The following is a 20,886-nucleotide window of genomic DNA, read 5'->3' as shown; positions in this document are numbered from 1 at the left end:
AACTGTTCCTAGAACCTATAGTTTAATTCTCTGTGGACATTCCACATAAACAGCTTGTTAGTAATAGTAATATTTATGTATAATTACTGTGTGCCAGGCAATTTTCAATGGTTTTTTGTGTGTTAACCCTTTTAGTTTCTCACTACAGTCTACCCAGGGTATCTCAACTTTGACACTAGTGGCATTTGAGGCTGGATAGTTCACTGTTTTAGCAGCATCACACCTGGTCTTCCAGGTGAGAACTGTTATTTTCCTATAGACACAGACAGTTTAGGTAAACACCCACGAACCTATAACTAGTAATTAATAAAGACCTGCCACTTCAATCCCAGGAAGACTTCCTCTTCAAGCCTGTCCTCCCTCTAAATTATTTTACCTTATTTAAAGGTTTTGCTGTACTGAGAAACTAACAGCACAATCAACATCTTCAATGGCCATGTTTTGTGTATGCTCTCTTGGGAGTAAAACTCCTTGGTGCAAAGTTTCAAGCTTTTGGACGTTAGTAGCAGCATTCTTCCTGGGCAGTTTCATGGCCTCGTTAGAGTTGTATTTCATTTATAAGAAGAATTTTATTGCTTGTTCACCACAGTGTGTTGCCATTTTTAATGGTGTCTCACTACCTTATCCAACATTCAAGCTTCGTCATCTTAGACCTCAAGAAAAGAGGATATAGCATGAGATTCCTGGGAAAATTTTTTTTTTTAGCCCATAGTTAATCTGTAGAATTGATCTCTGGGGCAAATACTTTTCCACCATGTAGAAAGGCTAATGGCTAGATCAGCGGTTCTCAACATGTGGGTCATGACCCCTTTGGGGGTGGGGGGAGTGTAACAATGAAAATACATCCTGCATATCAGATATTTACATTACGATTCATAACAGTAGCGAAATTATAATTATGAAGTAGCAACGAAAATAATTGTATGGTTGGGGGTCACCACAACATGAGGAACTGTATTAAAGGGTCGAGGTATTAGGAAGGTTGAGAACCACTGGCCTAGATTATGAAGGGATTTCATTTTTTATTTTTCCAAAAAGCCTTTCTTAGAGTTAAAAAAATTAGTCAAATATATTGAATTAACATTAACCATTAAAAATATCGTCTCATACTCTGGTTTCTCCTTGAGAGACAGAGACCCTGGGAACTGGGTCATTCTGCTTACCTATGTGTGTACTCACGCTCGCTCGCATTCACTTGAGCTAGGTCCCCAAATATTTGACTTTGGTGTAAGAGTTTCAAGGTGAAGATTACGTATAAACATATTAGATGAATTACCGTAATACTGTCTGCTCTTACTCAGTTCTCCTTGGCTCAGTTTTATATACACACTGAAGTATTAGTATCCCTTTCATTGTTCCTCTGGCAGCTCTAACTTCTGCCCCAGGGTCTGGAATGTTCATCACAGCTGCCTTTGGCAATAAAAGCCAAAGCACCCTCAGATGCTCATATTTCTCTTCGCACCTGGTCAGCAGTGCATGGCAGGGTGTAGAGCCCCCTTGCATAGAGTTTTTCTCTGTACCCTTGTCTTACTGGCCAAATATCAGCTTATATAAAGCTCTATTAGGTTTCGTTTGCTTTAGCCCTGGGCAAATTGGAATTAAAAAAAAAAAAAAACCACTGGAGGAGTTGAATGAGGTGGGATGATTCCATGTGATACCATTAGCCCCTTCAAATTTGGATGCAGACTCAAAATTACATTTTCTTAGTAACAGAGAAAAGTGCTTTGAAGTCTAAACAATGTCAGCAACATCAACATAGTATCATATAGGACAAGAGCTCAACCTTTCTCAAGATCAACTTAGTTTAAATCACCATGGAATGACATATGTTTGCTTAGAATTGGTCCATCAAACTTGTAAAGCAGATATTTGTCTTTTAACCCTCAATCTCTTTGGTAGTAGTTTCAAGGAAAGGAAGGTTCAGCAGCATCTTTTTTTTTTTTTTTTTTTTTTGAGACAGAGCCTCAAGCTGTCGCCCTGGGGAGAGTGCTGTGACATCACAGCTCGCAGCAACCTCCAACTCCTGGGCTTGAGCAATTCTCTTGCCTCCGCCTCCCAAGTATCTAGGACTACAGGCACCTGCCACAACACCCAGCTATTTTTTGGTTGCAGCCATCGTTATTGTTTGGCAAGCTCAGGCTGGATTCGAACCTGCCAGCTCAGGTGTATATGGCTGGCGCCTTAGCAGCTTTGAACCACAGGCGCTGAACCAAGGTTCAGCATCTTAAACTAAAGAAGTCACAGTTTTGTGGTACAATTTTAAGATTGCAGTAATGGCAGGCCAGTCTGAGAGCGGTCTGCCAGGTTGTAAAACTCAGAGGTTTTCACCATTGTCACAGAATTTAAAATGAATAGTTGCCTCTGAAATTATGCAGTATAGCACCCTTCATTTAATACCCTGAAATAAAATTTTCTGTCTCTCATGTTGAGGTTGGCCTGTCACTTTAGTGTTCTCAGCTGTAGACGAATACAAAGCAATCTATCAACTTAATGTGTCATTTTCGAGAGGAATCAAAAGATTCTATTCTGTAGATGGCTACCTTATTTCAATAAAGCACTGTCAAATGAGGAGATGAGGATTTCCAAAATGCATATTACTTCCCTTTCACCTGTGAGCACTGGCCAGATTTATTTTCTTCATGGATGTTCCCTTCTAAGAGGGAACATATTTCTACTGATTTTAAGCCCACATGTATTTAATGATGTTTATGCTGTGCATGGAATATCTCATTTTGCAGTTGAATACACGTCAAATTAAATGAGCACATTTTTAGAAATAATACTTAGAAAGCATTTACAGACTTCTAAAGAACCTTTCACAGACACCTAGTCCTATTTCTAGTGAGTGTATGTAACTAAATCCCTTTAATATTTATACATATTTGAGAAGAAAAAAATTCTCCACCTTCCCCACCCCTTTTGTGAAATACTGTAACACTATTACATCATAAAACTTAGCAAGGGGAAGTGCACTGGGTAGTGCAAACCAAGTGGTCTGGAGAAAATAATTCATCTGTTTATGTAATCATTAACTAATCTGAGGAATAATCACCTGTAACTTAATTTCTAGAAAAGGAAGGTTAACTGTGCACCCAGTGGCAACTTACAAGAGACTGCAACTGATTCTTGGTAGTGAATAGCTGAGCGTTAATGCAGTAGAGTGGCCCTCCGTACTGAATTCGATCTCAGGGTAGGAGAGCCAGATATGATCGTTTTTCTTCTACATTCACTTCATCATTCCACTTTCTCATGTCTCTTTCATCAGACTATAAAGGATCAGAAGGTCATAGCCTGTCAAAGAGAAGCAGCAAAATTACTCAAGGAATAGGAGAAAGTGGGTCAGCAACTCCCTACAGAAAAGGCTGATGGGGAGAAGAGGACAAGATGACAAAGGAAATCATGACTCTAGGTGTAGAGATGGTGCATGCTGAGCAGCTGGGTGAGGCCAAACATGAGAAGAGCAAATGAGTTTCTCATCATGGGGGGGCTGATGTGATATTTGCTTATGAATATACACATACTTGAGCTGAGGAAAAAAGGTAGCTGGCACAGAGGAAGGCACAATTTTAAGCTCTATTTTTTCCTTAGACGTCAAAGGCTGTAAAGCACAAGTACCCGCCATTTTCAGTGTGGTCTAATGGTAGGATATAATAGTTACCCGCCACTGGGCATCATTCTGAATTCTCTCTATCCCACTCTTGCCTTTAGCTTATAAACCAAGAAGGCCAGTGACACAAGAGTGGAAGTGCAGGTTCAGGAAAGAAGGGTTTGGGTTATTCCCTGCATCCTTAGATTGGCCCTACTCCAAGCACTTCCATTAGCCACAGTGATTCCGCTTGAATCAAAAGATGTCAATCTGAAGTGAAAGCTAAAATCATAAGCAGGAGCTCCTAGCTTCCAAACCTGGGAACTGGAAACGGCTAAACATACTGCAAGTAGCCAATAAATTCCAACGGATTTGAATTAATAACTCATATTTGAAATAAACTCAAATTGAATCATTAATTCTTTTCAGGTAACATATAAAACTATGGAAAACGTCTTTGTAGTGGAATAATTTTGGAAATACAAGATAGTGTTCAACTTGTTTTTATTGTACTGTTTGAAATAGAAGAATACTAAAGTTAGAAAAATTTGGAACTTCATCAAAGTAGAAAAAACATTCAAGTTTCCTGGTTTCAAAGAAAAGTCAACTCTCTATTCTCTGAAAGATCTAGGAAAAATACTTGGCCTACAAATAACAGATCATGTTCCCAAATTTCTGGGAATTTGTATTTTGGGGTGATGATTGTGATTATCAGCTTTTTCAAAACATATTTGCTTCAACAAAGTAGATTCCATTTTTTTTTTTTTTTTGTGAGGCAAACCTATCCATCCTAAAAATTTAACAGTCAGGATTAAATTGAACCCCATGTTAAAATAGCAACTGGGATACTTTTCCTACCACAAAGTAACTCACATCTCCACAATTTTGATAGAGAAATGGATCCTACACTAAATCATAGTCTATGTTCAAAACTCTTTCTAAATGCTGCCAATAATACCTCAGATTTGTCAATGGCTTCGTAAGTTTAGATGTTTCCTCACATATTATTTTACATATTCACTAAAATAATTCTACATGGTTGAGAGAACAAATCATCTTCAGTTCATGTTACAAAATAGGAAAACTTAGAAATGGAGATAGGCCCAGATATCCTCCAGTATCTCCATATGGGTAGAGCTGATGTTCTATACCACATTTCACGGCACCCACTCTGGAATTGCCACTGTGATCTCATGGCTTTTAGTCAAAATCAGGAGAAGTGTAAGCAAGTGTAAGTGTAATATTACTTAATATTATCCATACACTGAAATTTTATTTGGTATAAAAAGGAAGAAAGTACTGATACATGCTGCAACCTGGATGAATCTTGACAACATGCTAAGTGAAAGAAACCAGACAAAAAGAATCATACATTGTTTGATTCCTTTTATATGAAAAAACCACCAAATGCATAAAGAGACAGAAAGTAGATTAGTGGTTGTCTAGGGCTGGAGCTAGGGCAGGTAGAATGTGGAGTGACTGCAAATGGGTATGGAGTTTCTTCTTAGGATGCTGAAATGGTCTAAATTTAGATTATAGTGATGACTGCACACACAATCATCCGTGAATACACTAAAAAACACAAAACTGTATAATTTGAGATTTTATAATATATGAAACATTAAGGCTTTTGAAAAAAGGCAACTCCTTTACTCCACAAATGAAACAATTTTTAGGATACAGTTTTGTGTCTACACACGCTCTAGTGCCTGGATATTGAAGGACCACAAGTGCTAACTACTTGCTTCATTACATTTTACCCGGTCTCATCGTGGAAGGTAATTTTCACTATCTATTCATTAAATAAAAGTTTTTGAATGCCTATTCAGTGCCAGACAGGGTGCAAGATGTTTGGGGTAGATACTTCATTTAACAGCCAGAGATCCCTGCTCTACCTTGATTGTATTCTCAGGTATACTGTAACTCTTAGGGTTCATTCTAGTCAATATTTTTTGAGACTAGGGTGTTGTCAAAGAAAAATCAGAGGTGGACAGTAGTTAAAGTTGTGAAAACAGATTTTACTCAGGACAGTTACAAAGGGAAGGACACCTTAGTACAGAATGGGGCTCAATTCCCAACACCTCAGGGACAAGTGGAGATTTATAGCCAAAAAGTACTGGGTGCAGTCAGTGGATGACTAAATGACTAAGAGGAAACAAAAGGCATGAGGGGGAATTCTAGCTAAACCAACCTAACAGTATTTTTGCTGAAGGCAGACCAGGGAGCTTAGACATCAGCTGAGGGGTGGTTGAGGGATAAGGAACCCAGTCAGATATTAGGGGTGAGCAAATATAGAGGATTCCGATTAAACCAAATCAGCAGGGTTCTTATTACAAGGAAAAGTAGAGATGAACCTAGGATAAAGTTCGGTCAAGCAAAGAATCCTTGTTAGTGCTACTTTCCAGAAATGTCATTTCCTCTATCACAATGTGCTCACATTACCAATTACACTCCCATCAGCTCAGTTGTGGTCACTTACTACATTCAATTTGAGGTCAAAAGGAAAGACAAATTTATTGAACAGAAGTTTCAAATAAATATTTCAATAGACAGCTAAATTTATTTGAGAAACCTGAAGGGGAACTAGAAATGATGACATAAAAATAATGGTAAGAGATACTGAGCCTAAGTTTCATATGCTCTACCTCTCAGTGCATTTTTAATTTTTTTTCCTTTGTTCATTAGACAAATACTTAGCAAATATGATTTAGGATATAATCTTGTGGTTTGCTGCAAATGACCACCATCATCTCAAGAAGATACCTTGAGTAGTCTCTGTTGCATCTGATAACCCATCAGGAATAAAATTCAAGGAATCCTCGGCCTCTGCAAACAGAACACGGCTGCCCTGAGCAGCCTTTAGTGACTTTTTTTATCCTGAACTAATGACCATGTTTTCAGTTTATCTCATTCATAGAGAATGAAATTACTCCAGTCTCGCACATCAACAGGGCTAATGACTGGGCCATGTTCTCCTCCCTGAGATATGCTAGAATAAGCAGTGCCATTGTCATTCTTTGTAACGTTACAACTTCTCCTGAGACTGTGTTAAAATAATAAAACTCATGCATGCTGTCCCCATCTCCCACAGCTGTGATTTCTGAGTTTCTACTTGTGAATAAACATTTCAGAATGTCATGAGGTGGAGGAAATAACATGCTCAGAGTATTTCCCAAGCCCAGTTGCCAAGAATGAGCTAATAAGTATAAAATGAGTCACAGAAACTTCAAATACAAGCCATTCTGTAATAATAATCCCCCTTTCTACAAAAATGGTATACATTCATGGTAGGACCGTGGTCTTTCAGGAGCAAATTTAAAATTATGAGATTAATAAAATGTTGAACCATCGTTTTTAGATATTTTATAGTGATTAAATATGAAACTGAAATGTTGTATAAATGTGATTTAAGCTTGCTACATTGCTTTTGGAAATTTTGTCCAAAAATCATTGCTAGCAAGCTGTCTTCCATAAAAGAATAAGATTGATTGTTCTTTGACACTTTTTGATGTTTAACAGGGCAAATTTGATACTTTAAAAAAATTATATAAAAGCAGGAATTGCAAATGTATTTCACATTATATATCAATTTCCAAGTAATCGGTAACAGCTATGTATATGTTGTGTTAAAGATTTTGAGGCTGAGTTTGGCTTTGCAAAGAGTGCTGTGATTAGATTATGTTTTCCGAAGATACAAGACAGGGAGTAGGCATGTAAATCCTGTATTTGCCACCCTCACTAACATTTAAAATACCTTTTCAGTTATTACTAGAAACATACTAGTCTACATTAAAATAGCATTTAACTGAAAACAAAGGCTAAAGTAACACTATTCTGTGATACTTACCCTGTAGGTCAATGCATCACGTCAAGAAGCCAAATTGACAGAGGAATGCGATCTTCTCATCGAGATCATTCAGCAAAGACGACAAATTATTGGAACCAAGATCAAAGAAGGGAAGGTATGGTTTCTAGAAGAAAAGATTTTTTATTCTATACCTGGAGGAAAAAATAGACTCCCATACGCTTCAGTGGCTTTGGAAATGTTGAAAGCCCTCCTTTTCTATATGTCCTATTTCTAGAATTCCCTCTTAAGTCTGTAAGACTTAGTTCAAAGGCCCTTGCTTGGAGATTTTCTTCTTCACCTTTTCCTTTGTATTATCATGGTCTCCTGTGCACACCTGTAATATAAGAGCTATTCTGTTGCCCAACACTGGGCAGCGTGGTCTTCTCTATATGGGTTCCATAGAGGCAGGATTTATTTTGTAGTTATTGCTATATCTTAGCAATTGGCACAGCATTATGGAAATTAAAATGAATCAGATTTTATATATAAATTCATATATATATTATGAAGTACTGTCCCCTACCCGATGGAATTTAGGCAGGTATAACTTTAGAGTAACAAAACTCCTATAGTTTCACTGTATCATATACTCCCTTCTGGATATATTAATAGTACTTCTTTTCTAATGTTTTTATGTTTCAATTTCCTATGGTTTTACAGCAAACTGTATTCAAAAAGAAATTTATATTCTTTATGGCCACTTTCTTATTCAGAAATTGTTGGTAACTTTAGAACCCATCACTTTATTTGATTTTTAAATGTCATGTTTTTATTGAAATACTTATGATCCTTTTTATTTTTCCCATTCCTCTTTTACCTTCAAAGGATATTTTTGAAACATTTTTTAAAATAGAAACATTCATTTATGATCTAAGAAATTAATGAGTTTCTATTACTGCTCATAGCTATACTTGAATAAAATATGTATAATTAAAACAAACTAGCCAGTTTTAAGTAAAACGCAGAGGTTACAATGGCTAACACATGTATACATGCTTTTCTCTGTGTCCTATAAAATTTAACAGGTACCTTCTAATATAAAATGTTTTAGATTATGCTGTCTATACAGATTTTAAAATATTTATAGGTGTAAACTCTAATGATCTGAAAAAATAATCAAATACTTCTTGAAACTGGGATAGTGGAGCAACTGATTAACATGAAATTATTCCCTGGCCAAGGTCTGACCCACATGTGCTAAGAAGCTACTTTCTCACATATACAAATTGCCTAATTTAGAAGAGCACCGAGTGTCCATCTGGAATCCTTACAGGACAGGATATGTTTTCCCCTCCATCGTCATCATGCACCATGTGTGCACATTTCTTAACTCCACCCATCTTCCAGGTTCTCAGAAGCACAGCTGCCTATATTACAGCCACAATTAATTATTCATATCCATACAGAAGGCGATTTGCCATCTTTACATGGTTGCATTCAAGGATCATCTCTCAATGATACCAGGTTTTTTAATTTTTTATTGTAAATTAACAAATAATTGTACATATTTATGGGGTATAAAGTGAAGTTATGATTTATGAATGGAACGATTACATCAAGCTGACATATTCTTTTTAAAATTTGCAGTTAGGTTGCATTCATTGTTTGCAGGTATAAATCATAGTTGTGTCCTTCCCCCAGGAAGTGTGCCATGTACCCGTGCACTATACCCATTGGGTGTGAACTTACTGGACCCTTTCCCATGGAATTCTTTTTTTTTTTTGGTAGAGACAGAGTCTCACTTTATCACCCTCGGTAGAGTGCCGTGGCCTCACACAGCTCACAGCAACCTCCAACTCCTGGGCTTAGGGAAGTAGCTGGGACTACAGGCATCCGCCACAATACCCAGCTATTTTTGTTGTTGTTGTTGTTGCAGTTTGGCCGGGGCTGGGCTTGAACCCACGACCCTCGGCATATGGGGCCGGCGCCCTACCCACTGAGCCATAGGCGCAGCCCTCCCATGGCATTCTATTCAGCCATAAAAAAGATGGAGAGTTTGTATCTTTTTTAACAACCTGGAAGGATGTGAAGAAAATTTTCCTAAGGATACAAAAACAAGCAGATTAACAACTACAGGTCCACATTATTAACATTCTTTACCTCAAAGACTTATCTTTGTTTGCTGTGAGAACATTTTTTTTTAAACAGAGTCTTACTATGTCACCCTTGGTAGAATGCCGTGGCATCACAGCAACCTCCAACTCTTGGGCTTACGTGGTTTTCTGGCCTCAGCCTCCCAAGTTGCTGGGACTATAGGTGCCTGCCATAACTGCCGGCTATTTTTTGTTGCAGTTGATTATCTGGGCCAGGTTTGAACTCCCCACCCTCGGTGTACGTGGCTGGCACCGTAACCACTGTGGTATGGGCGCCGAGCCTGTCTTGGTTTTAATGTATAGTACAGTATTATTTACTATATTCATCATGCTATGCAATAGACCTCACAGCTAATTGAAGCTTTGTTCCTACTCATATTAGTTGCTTATTGCTGCTAAAACAGATTACCATAAACTTGGTGGCTTAAGACAACACAGATTTATCATCTTAGTGTTCTGGAATTCAGAAATTCAAAATCAGTTTCACTGGGTTAAAGTCAAGGTTTTGGCAATGCTGTTTCTTTTGGGAGGCTTTAGAAGAGGAAAGCTTTGCCTTTTCCAGCTCTTACAGGCTGCCACACTCCTTGGCTTACTCTGACCTCTGGTTCCAGTCTCACAACTTCTTTTATGACTCACGCCTTCTGTCCTTGTAATGACACTGGGTTCACCCCCATCTCAACATTCTTAAGTTAATATGTCTGCATAGTCTGCATAGTTCCTTTTGCCATATACAGTAACATATTCAAAGATTCTTCACATTAGGATGAGGGCCCTTGTTGAGTCTATAATAACACTCCACTACAACTTCCCAGCAAGCATGACTTCCTTTCCCTGACTTAATGGAGGGTGTCCCCAAGTTCTTGCCATGGTGATGCACGGAGTTCTTACTTACTTTAACCCAAACTCATGTCAGTAATCAAGAACATAATAGAACAGAAAAGTGGAGACACGTGTCTGGACCAAAAACAAGATCAACATCTCCATGGGCCAGAAATGGGACAAGGTGGCAGGTGCCATGACTGTGGCTGAAGGCAAAGGATACAGGGATGGGGTCTGGAAGAGGCCAAAGCAGGTACAGATTCAACTCCTATGGATAAATAGTTCGTGGACCCTTGGGGAAAGGATCTAGAAGTGCTCCAGATGGGATAGGGGATATAAATCAATTTCCTTGTCTAATGCCTTTAGCTGTAGAAGGCTTCACACTTCATTAAAAGGGACAGAAAAAGATTATTGCTAACTTCTACCTAGTGTCATAGCTTTTAGTGAAGTTAAGTCATTAGGTTGGTACCCATATTCACACTGTTTCTGGTAGTCACACAAAACAGGAGCCTCAGAAATGCATACATAAGGATACAGGATTCCTGACTGGTAACTGTAAGGGCCAGGTGAAGGCAACTGTAAAACCATTAGATAGGGTGGGCTGAGCAAGAGGAGGGTGAGAGAGGAAAGAATTATGAATGCCTTCTTCCCTTTAAAATGAAAACTCTAAGCTCAATTCCAAACCATATAAAGAAATCTTAAATTTCTTTTTTTTTTTTGTAGCGACAGAGTCTCACTTTAGGGCCCTCGGTAGAGTGCCATGGCATCACACCGCTAACAGCAACCTCCAACTCCTGGGCTGGCGCCTTACCAACTGAGCCACAGGCGCCGCCCAAGAAATCTTAAATTTCTAAAGATGCAGCCAACAAAATCAGCAGACGTTACCTTACCCCAGATGAAATTAAAATTTTTTTTGAGATAGTCTCACTATGTTGCCCTGAATAAAGTGCTGTAGCGTCACAGCTCACAGCAACCTCAAACCCTTGGGATTAAGCGATTCTCTTGCCTCAGCCTCCCAAGTAGCTGGGACTACAGGCGCCTGCCACAACACCTGGCTATTTTTGTTGTTGTTGTTGTCACTGTTGTTGAGCTGGGTTCGAACCTGTCAACCTTGGTGTACATGGCTGGTGCCGTAACCACTGTGCTACGGCTGCTAAGCCCAGATGAAATTAATTTTATGGGAAAATAAGAAAAAAACTTTAAAAGAAATGGTTCTTAAGATGTTCAAAGAGGGAAATGAAGGAATAACTTCTATTTTAGAATAGAAAAAAAGTGTGAAACTATGAAAAAAGGAAATAAGAAAAATAGGAAAAGAAATTAGCAGTTGGGGAAGGGATGTAGATACTGAAATTGAAAAACTGAGTTTTGGCCAACACCTTGGAATTGCATAAATATGAGAAGGTGCAAAAGAGTCTGAGTGACATTAAAACATACCAAATGCCCATTGAGTTTGAACTCAAAAAATAGAAAAAGTAGATATGAAAGACTACACGGGGACATTTTACAAAATGAATAGTTATATAGTTGGTTGGAAGCATTGACACATTTCAAAGACTGTATACCATGCAGCCCTGCCTCTGTGACCACACGCAATAAATAACACATGCAATAAAATCGTTTTTATCTTGTTTGGAAACTTTAAAATCTATTCTTATATAAAAATGTTCTCTTTTCTTTTTTTTTTTTGGACGGGGCTGGGTTTGAACCCACCACCTCCAGCATATGGGGCTGGCGCCCTCCTCCTTTGAGCCAGGGCACTGCCCCTCATGATATTTTTTAAAAATTTAAAAATGAACCACAATGAAAGATCTGTATAACTAATAAGCAGCAAAAAACATTTGAGGATGAATTTATAGCCTTCAAGTCTTTAAAAAAGGGAAAAAAGTATAAGTAAAAAAATTGCCTGCAAATAAAGTTAGAGAAAGCACAACAGAATCAACCCAACAAAAGGAGGGGAAAGAAAATAATAAGCAAAGGAGGAGAAGTAAATGAAAGAAAAGCAACAACAGCAGGTATCAGCAAATAGTTCACAGCCTAGTTTTGATACACCTGTGAGGAATAATAGTTTGTTTTTTTTTTTTTTTTTTTTTGAAGAAAAACACAGATGTATAAGACTAAAATGTCAACGATCTAGCCCTTGAGGGTAAATGCTTGCTTATCTCTAATCAACAGGATTCATGCCTGTAAAAAAATTGAAAAAACAAATCTGTAGTAAGAGACCGATGAAGGGGGGAAAAAAAATACAGGGCTCTACTAACAAATGCAGTATAAATACAATGTGCCAATAATTTGAAAACTTAGATAAAGTAGTAACAACCAGAATAAACCAACATTTAAAAAGCAAAGGTTACTGAGTCATTTTTGCAAATCTTTCTCAACTCACATTCCCCTCCAAAAATGGCACCAGGTCTCAACCATTTTATGACTTATTTTAACGGAAGTTCAAGGAATTGATAATCTCATTCTCCTTTAAACTGCTTTAGAAAATGAAAGAAGACATGTTTTATGTAGATTCTATGACCTTGATACCAAATATAGACAGCATAAAAAATTGGGGAGGCAAATATCACTTACAAATATAGACACAAAAATAATTTTAAATAGGAGAAAATTAAATAATATATCTAAAAGTAGACTTTTTCCCTAGAATACAAGGATGGTTCAACTATAAAATACCTATTAATCATATTAATAGAAAATATATATATGATCTCAGGATAGGGATGATTTTATAGACTAAACATATAAAGAAAGACTGAAACATTTGACATAGAACAATATCAAAATGGGAAAACCAGCTGTATTTCAATATATTAGTAACAAACAATTGGAAATTGAAATTTAAAAAATAGTTAAAACAGCATCACAAATATGAAATAGTGATAAATCTGACAAAAGACAGGCAAGACTCAAAAAATCTTCAAGACTAAGAGAAATTAAAGACAACTTTAAAAAATGGTGAGTTGGGCGGCACCTGTGGCTCAAAGGGGTGGGGTGCCGGCCCCATGTGCTGGAGGAGGTGGATTCAAACCCAGCCCCAGCCAAAAACTGCAAAAAAAAAAAAAAAAAAAAAATGGTGAGTCTTCATGTTACAAGATGGTAAATAGAAATCATAACTCAATAGTTATGATTTTACATTTATGATTTCTCTTCTCTCCACACCAACCTATAGATTCAACACAATCTCAGTGAAAATCCCAGCAGAGTTTGTAGGAATTAATAAGCTGATTCTAAAGTTCATATTGAAATACAAAGGCTACAGAAAATCAACAAATTTTGGGTGGCGCCTGTGGCTCAGTGAGTAGGGCACCGGTCTCATATGCCAAGGGTGGTGGGTTCAAAACCCAGCCCCGGCCAAACTGCAACAAAAAAAATAGCCGGGCGTTGTGGCGGGCGCCTGTAGTCCCAGCTGGGAGGCTGAGGCAAAAGAATCGCATAAGCCCAAGAGTTAGAGGTTGCTGTGAGCTGTGTGACGCCACGGCACTCTACCGGAGGGCGGTACAGTGAGACTCTGTCTCTACAAAAAAAAAAAGAAAATCAACAAATTTTGAAAAATAACTAAGTTGGAGAACTAACACCAGCTGATTTCAAGATTTAGTATAAAGCTGCAGAAATATAGTATTGGCATAAAGATAGACAAATAGATCAGTGCATCAGAAAAAAAGCCTTCAGAAATATTCATACACGCACATATAACTGATTTTCAACAAAGATGCAAAGGCATCTTTGAATATTCTTGATGATGCTTAGGCATCATCTAAGAATAAAAGTGTGTTCCATACTTCACATCACATATGAAAATTACCTGAAAATGAATCACATACCTAACTGTAAAAAGCAAAAGCTGTTCAACTTCTGGAAGAAAACACAGGAGAAAATCTTGGTGACCTCAAGTTAGGCAAAAATTACTCAGATGACAAAAACATGATTCATAAAAGAAAACATTCATAATTGGATCTCACCAAAATTAAAAACTTCTTCAAAAGGTACTGTTAAGAGAATGAAAAAACAAGCCAAAAAACTAGAAGAAAATATCTATCTAGTAAAGGACTTGTATTCAGAGTATGTATTAATAACAAATTCTCAAAATGAAGGAAACATACCACTCCTTCGCCAAAATGGATAAAACATTTGAATAGACAACTTACCAAGAAAATGTGCAGATGGCAAGTAAGCACATGAAAAGATATTTAATGTCATTCGTCATTAAGGAAATTCAAACTACACATTTCAATGAGATGCCACTACCTACCTACTAGAATGATTAAGATTTAAGAGATAGTCCATGCCAAGAGTTGGCAAGAACGTCGAGGAAATGAAACTCTCAATAACTCTGCAGGGAATAAAAATGGAACATTTTGTACAGTTGTTTGACAGTTTCTTGAATAAACATGCACTTACCCTGTGATTCAGCCATTCTAAGTATTTACCAAGAGAAATGAAAGCCTGTGTCCATGCAAGACTTGTAGGTGAATTTTCGTGTTAACTTGTAATAGCCTCAAACTGGAAATAGTCCAAATGTCCATCAACAGATGAATGAGTAAATAATTTATGGCATAATCATACAATGGAATGCTATTCAGCAATAAAAAGGAATGGACTCTTTATACATGCAACAACACGGATGAATGAATCTCACCGTAATTATGGTTAAGTGAAAGAAGTCAAACAGAATGTACAGAACATGGCATATACTATATGACTGCATTCATATGACAATTCTAGAGATGGCAATTTAATCTACACTGACAAAAAGTAAATCAGTGGTGGTTCAGGAATGGGGTGACAGGCAGGGGTGGGCAGGAGGAAAATTGGGGACATGGCATGTTTATCATCTTGACTGTGGTGACTTACATGGATGTATACATATTTGAAACGTTGTCAAGTTTGTACTTTAAATATGTACCATTTATTATATGTTGCTTCTATCTTAATATAGCTTTTTATTAGGCACATAAATTGTGTATTATAAATAAAACAGTCTTCAGAAAAGAAAATTTATGAAGGTGGTATGTATTAGCATGGACTAATCACAAAAATGCAAACAAGTTTTATAATGATTTGTATGGAATGAAAAGAGTTCCCATAAAATTTGTCTGTCAAGGATAAAATGGGTATATGAGGATGATTTCATCTTTGGGTTCTCTGTTCTGCTCTGTAGGTCTGTCTCTGTTTTTGTGCCAATACCATACTGTTTTGGTTACTATAGCCTTGTAATCTAGTAAAGTTAGGCCTCCTGATTTGTTCTTACTTTGTATGGAGCCGCCAGAAAAGACCCCAAATAGCCAGTGCAACCTTACAAAGTGTAGAACTATTTTTTTCTAGGTCTGTGAAAAATGACATTGGTGTTTAAATGGAGAGTGTGTCAAATCTGTAAATCACTTTGGGTAGTACAGCCATTTAAACAAGGTTCATTGTGCTGATCCACAAGCATGATATGCTTTTCCATCTGTTTATATCCTCTGCAATTTCTTTCCTCAGTGTTTCAAAGTTCTCCCTATATTAGGACTTTTACCCCCTTAGTCAAATATATTCCTATGTATGTTATTTTCTTTGATGCTACTGTGAAAGGTATTGCAGCTTTTGATTCTCAGCTTGACTATTGTTGGCATGTATGAAAGCTTTTGGACATACTGATTTTGTAACCTGAGACTTTGCTGAATTTGTTTATCAATTCCAAGAGTCTCTTCGTCGAATCTTTGGAGTTTTCTAGATAGAAGATCATATTCTCAGCAAAGACTGACCTCTTCTTGCCCCATTTTGATACACTTGAGTTCCATCTCTTGCCTGATTGCTTTGACTAGGACTTTCAGCACTATGTTGAATAGAAGAGATAGTTAGCAACTTTGCCTGGTTCCAGTTCTAAGTGAATGTTTTTAGTTTTCCCCCATTCAGTATGATGTTGGCTGTGGGTTTATCATTATAGCCTTTATAATTTTGAGGCATACTCATCTATGCCAATTTTGATAAGCATTCTTATCATAAAAGGATGCTGAATTTTGTCAAATGCTTTTTCTCTATCCATTGAAGGAATCATGTGGTTTTTGTTCTTGCATCTGTTTATGTGGTGAATTTCACTTATAGATATGTGTATGTTGAACCATCCTTGCATCTCTGAGATGAAGCCCACCTGGTTGTGATGAATTATTTTATGATGTGCAGCTGACTTCAGTTTGCTACAATTTTATTGAGAATTTTTGTGGCTATATTCATAAGGGATATTGGTCTATAGCTTTCTTTTTTAGCTGCATCCTTTCCTGGCTTAATACCAATGTGCTATTTGCTTCATAGACTGAATTGCAGAGGATTCCTTCCTTCTTACAGAATAATTTTGGTAGTACAGATACATGTTCTTTTTTGTTGAAAGATTTTTTTTTATTGCTGTTTCTTCCTGACTGAGCCTAGAGAGGTTGTGTGTTTCCAAGAATGTGTCCATTTCCTCCTCATTTGCAGTTTTATGAGCATAGAGATTTTTATAGTATTCTGAGATAAAAGTTTTGTATTTCCATGATATCAGTTGTGATTTCTCCTTTTTCACTTTCAATTGAGCTTATTAGAGACCTTTATTTTCTGTTTATGATCAATCGAGCAAGAGGCGTCTCAATTTTTGTTTATCTTTTCAGAGAACCAACTTTTTGCTTCATTAATCTTCTGTATAGTTCCTTCTCATACATTGTTTATAATCAACTCTAATTCAAGAGGGTGTTTTCCTCTGGAGGAGGTATGTGATTAAGAATAGGAACTGGTTACTTAGGAGGCTGGGACGGGGGGATTGCTTGAGCCCAGAAGTTCGAGGCTGCAATGGGCTATGACCATGTCACTGCACTCCTGTCTGGGCAACAGAACAAGTCTCTAAAAAGAGACACAGAGCACACGCATGCCACACTGAGGCTTCAATGCCAGCAATATTTTACTTACCCTGAAGTTTATATGATGAAAATACTGAGATTTGGTAAAGCTAGTACTACCCTGTTTCCCCAAAAATAGGACCTACTTACAGGAAAGATAAGACGTCCCCTGAAAATAAGACCTAGCCCATCTTTGGGAGCACACCTTAAAATAAGACACTGTCTTATTTTTGGGGAAACAGTATGTACAGGATGGTTCATTATATGTGAGTTTGAAATGTTTCACTTTTTACAAGTGTATGTTTATTCAGGAACATTATCTCAAAAGGAAATATTGGAAAGCAGACATTACTTGGGAAAGATGAGGGCCCAGTTGAGCTTTCTCTTGGATTGGTATTTTAGCACATGAACAAGACTAGTTGACTCCAAACCCTAGAATTCACAGTGATCTGAGCCCCTGGCCAAAGGATATCATGTCAGAGGTATGTTTCTATTAGGAAAGGTGTGAGTGCCAACACCCTGGAAATCTGAGGTGCCAGGCAGGGAGGGCAAGTGTCGCCTTGTGGAGCTTGGGGCCCTGCAGCCCAGAGTGGTGGTGGCGGCAGCCAACGGCACTGAGTCAAGAAAAGGACAGTGGGCCTTCTGACAAACACTTAGAAGTGGGCAGGTAAAGAAAGAACCTGGCAGAATTGTGGACACCAACAAAGGCACGTTCCATCAACCTACTTACTTTGTCCCCATTGGTCTCTGATCCCAACCATGAGGCTGTTAACCCTGGTATAAACAAACTCACCACAACTCCTCCAATTCGGGAGGTTGCCGGACAGGTGGTGGTGTTGTACGTTAGTACCTACTGGCAAGTGCTACTCTCAGACCATTGTACATTCTCTGAAACACGTAGTTTGACAACCTTTATAGGTGGATAGATTGGAAAGTGTCAAGCCATGAGGATCCTTTTCTTACTTTTTCAGTGGTAGGGGATAAGTTTCACATCAATACATGAAAGGTTGATGGCCAATTCCAGTTTAAGTGAGTCCATGTATTTAATGTTCAGACATAGATCTATGGTAGACTGCTGAAGGCCACAGGTACATAGTAAAAGGGTGCCTTTTCATCACTGCCTTTTACATATGCTAAATCTTCAAAATTTCAGGGAATTAATTTGGACCAAATGCTGGTGCTTTCAATGGCCTTGGATGCTGAATACAGGCTTGTTGTTAACTGAGGATTAACTCAATGTTTGCTGTGTTTGGATATAGCAGTGTAGGGTGTGTTTCCTACAGACATATGAAAGCATATATATTAAAGTGTTTAAAATGCATTTAAAGCAAAATAAGGCTGCTTTTAAAAGAATGAGGTATAATAAACAGCAAATAAAATAATATAAACAGGCCTGCGTCCCCCCCAAAAGGAGATTCTAACAGACAAAATATTTCTATGATAAGTACAGAGTAAATTCCAAAAGTTACAAGGTGCAATCTGATTTCCCAAAAGGAAAAATAAACAGGATTGACAGGAAAAACTTTCCCCTGCATCATTAAAAGATAAAATATTCAGAATCTTCTTATGTGTCAGTATCTAGTATTTTTTAATACATGAAATTACATTTATCCTGTCAGATTTTTAAAAAGCATATACAGAAGTGTTATCCAATGAAAAAAACAAGTACCTGTATTTTGTTGTGTGCTACATAGCATTTGCACTTTAAGTGCTTTGGCAAGTAGGACAATGTCTCCAAGGGACACTTGCCCAGAATCATTTAAGCCAGAAGTCAGCAAACTTTTTAAAGGGCAAAAAAACAAATAATTTAGACTTTGCCATAGGTCTGTGTTGCAACAACTTATCTCTGCCCAATGTTGTAGCATGAAAGTAGCCACAGATGATTCACAAGAAATGAGTGTGGTGGAGTGCTAATAAAACTTTATTTACACAAACAGACTATATGCCAGATTTGGCCCAGAGATCATGCTTTGTGAACACCTAACTTAGAGTAGTGTTTTTCTCTTTTTTTGTTTAACTAATTCAGAGCAAGCAATACATACGCCATCACAATACAGCACAGACACACACAATTTTACAAACCCAATGGAAATTTCCACTGGGAATGCACTCAGCTGTTTTCTTTTCTCCTCTTCTATTTTTTTAAATGCAAGTGTAACCATTCCTAATGATTTATCACTTGCACATTAAAAAGTATTCATTGCTTGTTGAAACACAAATTCCTGCTGCTCTGTGAATTACAACTTCTTAATTAGAATATTGAAGAGATGACCCAAACATCTATAGTTTGTCTTTTAAAACAATCCCCAGCTGATTCGTTTTTCACACTATGTTTGAGAGGCTCTAATCTGGTGTATCAGATGAAATTGTACACTGACCTATAATTAAATTTTTGGGCAAAACTATTCTTTGTAGAACATTCCAGTATTTTTATAGGAAGATCTCATTTTGTCTTGCTTTAATATATGCATGATTTGGGGCACTTTTTCCTTTTCTTATGTCACTTTTAGTATCATGATAGAAAAAGAAAACAAAACTGAAAAAAATAATAAAAGAAAACTGGAATTCAAGCATCATCACATTCATAATCTACCTCATCTTTAATGGGCATGTCTAAAGCATAAGTGATTGACCTGAAGTTATTCTAAGGAATATTTTGACTTTATTTTATTTTGTTAAAATTGTATTAAACATCTTCAACTCTTCCATGTAATTTTAGTTAATTGTTGTGTGTGATTAAATATTCTACTCGCTTATCTAGGGATAGTAAGTTATTTTTCCTTCTGGAATTTTTTCTTCCTTTGACAATTTCTTGCGGATGTGTTCTAATATCCTGATTGGACGCTTTCCTTAGCTTTTCCTCTGGATACTGATGCCAAAGGCTAAATTCTCTTTGGTGTTTTGTTCAACCAGTGAACACAGTTAATCTGCTAGGCATAGTAACTAGAAGGAGTTAAGTCTTTTACCGGGCTCAAGATCACACACTATTTGCCCTAAAATTTTGACACTATAGTCTCTTGACTTTTTACTTTCAGGAATTTTTCTCACCCTCACCTGAAATTTGTGCCTACTGCTTCTCAGTTCACCATTAATTTCCTTCGTTTGCTATAGTTAGTACACACTGGGAAGTGGATGTTCCTTAGAGGCCTCAAGTTCTGACATCTCCTTCCTTCCTTTTCTTAGATTAGAGTCATACAGGGATGATAATGATGACTTGGAGAAAGAAGGAATTTCTTGGAGTTAGCAGGAATTCTGGAGGGAGCCTGAGCCAGCCTTGTCTGTAAGACAGATTAACTGGCCTCATCCCTACCCTTTCACCCAGGGCTATTTTCCATTCCAGAATTATCATAAAGCCAGGCAAAACCTGTCCCTGAGTGTGTGGATTGGGGGGGCTGTAGGTGCAAGGCAATTTCAATTAGTGGTCTAATTTTAACTTGGCTTCTGGCCAGAGGGCTTCATTTCATAGCACATTTCAGACACCAAAGCCAATGGTCAAGTGGGTTATCTTGGACTTATCTTAGATGTAATTGACCATAACCTCTGGGGCTGACTGAGGGTCATTTTCAAGCAAGACAGAATCAGGAATTGGAATGGAGGTTGTGAAGCGATCATGCGTTTTTATCCCAACTGGGAAACGCTTATCAAAATAGTTGTTAGTTATCAAGTAAGCACAAAGTGCCTGGAAATGATGTT

The 20,886-nt window shown here is 37.5% G+C and overlaps 1 protein-coding gene across 5 annotated transcripts in view; it reads left to right on the top strand.

Moving 5' to 3' along the window:
• MID1 (midline 1) overlaps window positions 1-20,886 on the top strand; it is a 367,686-nt gene that overhangs the window by 310,684 nt on the left and 36,116 nt on the right. For all 5 annotated transcript variants that reach the window (XM_053580019.1, XM_053580020.1, XM_053580016.1 and 2 more), the window contains exon 4: window positions 7,441-7,548. In XM_053580019.1, the coding sequence (XP_053435994.1) occupies window positions 7,441-7,548 (108 nt within the window). The remainder of the gene's footprint in view (window positions 1-7,440; window positions 7,549-20,886) is intronic.

The sequence above is a fragment of the Nycticebus coucang genome, chromosome X (genome assembly GCF_027406575.1).
Source record: "Nycticebus coucang isolate mNycCou1 chromosome X, mNycCou1.pri, whole genome shotgun sequence".
Lineage (NCBI taxonomy): Eukaryota > Metazoa > Chordata > Mammalia > Primates > Lorisidae > Nycticebus > Nycticebus coucang.
Note: the sequence above shows the minus strand (reverse complement) of the source record. Positions and strands in the feature narration are given on the sequence as shown.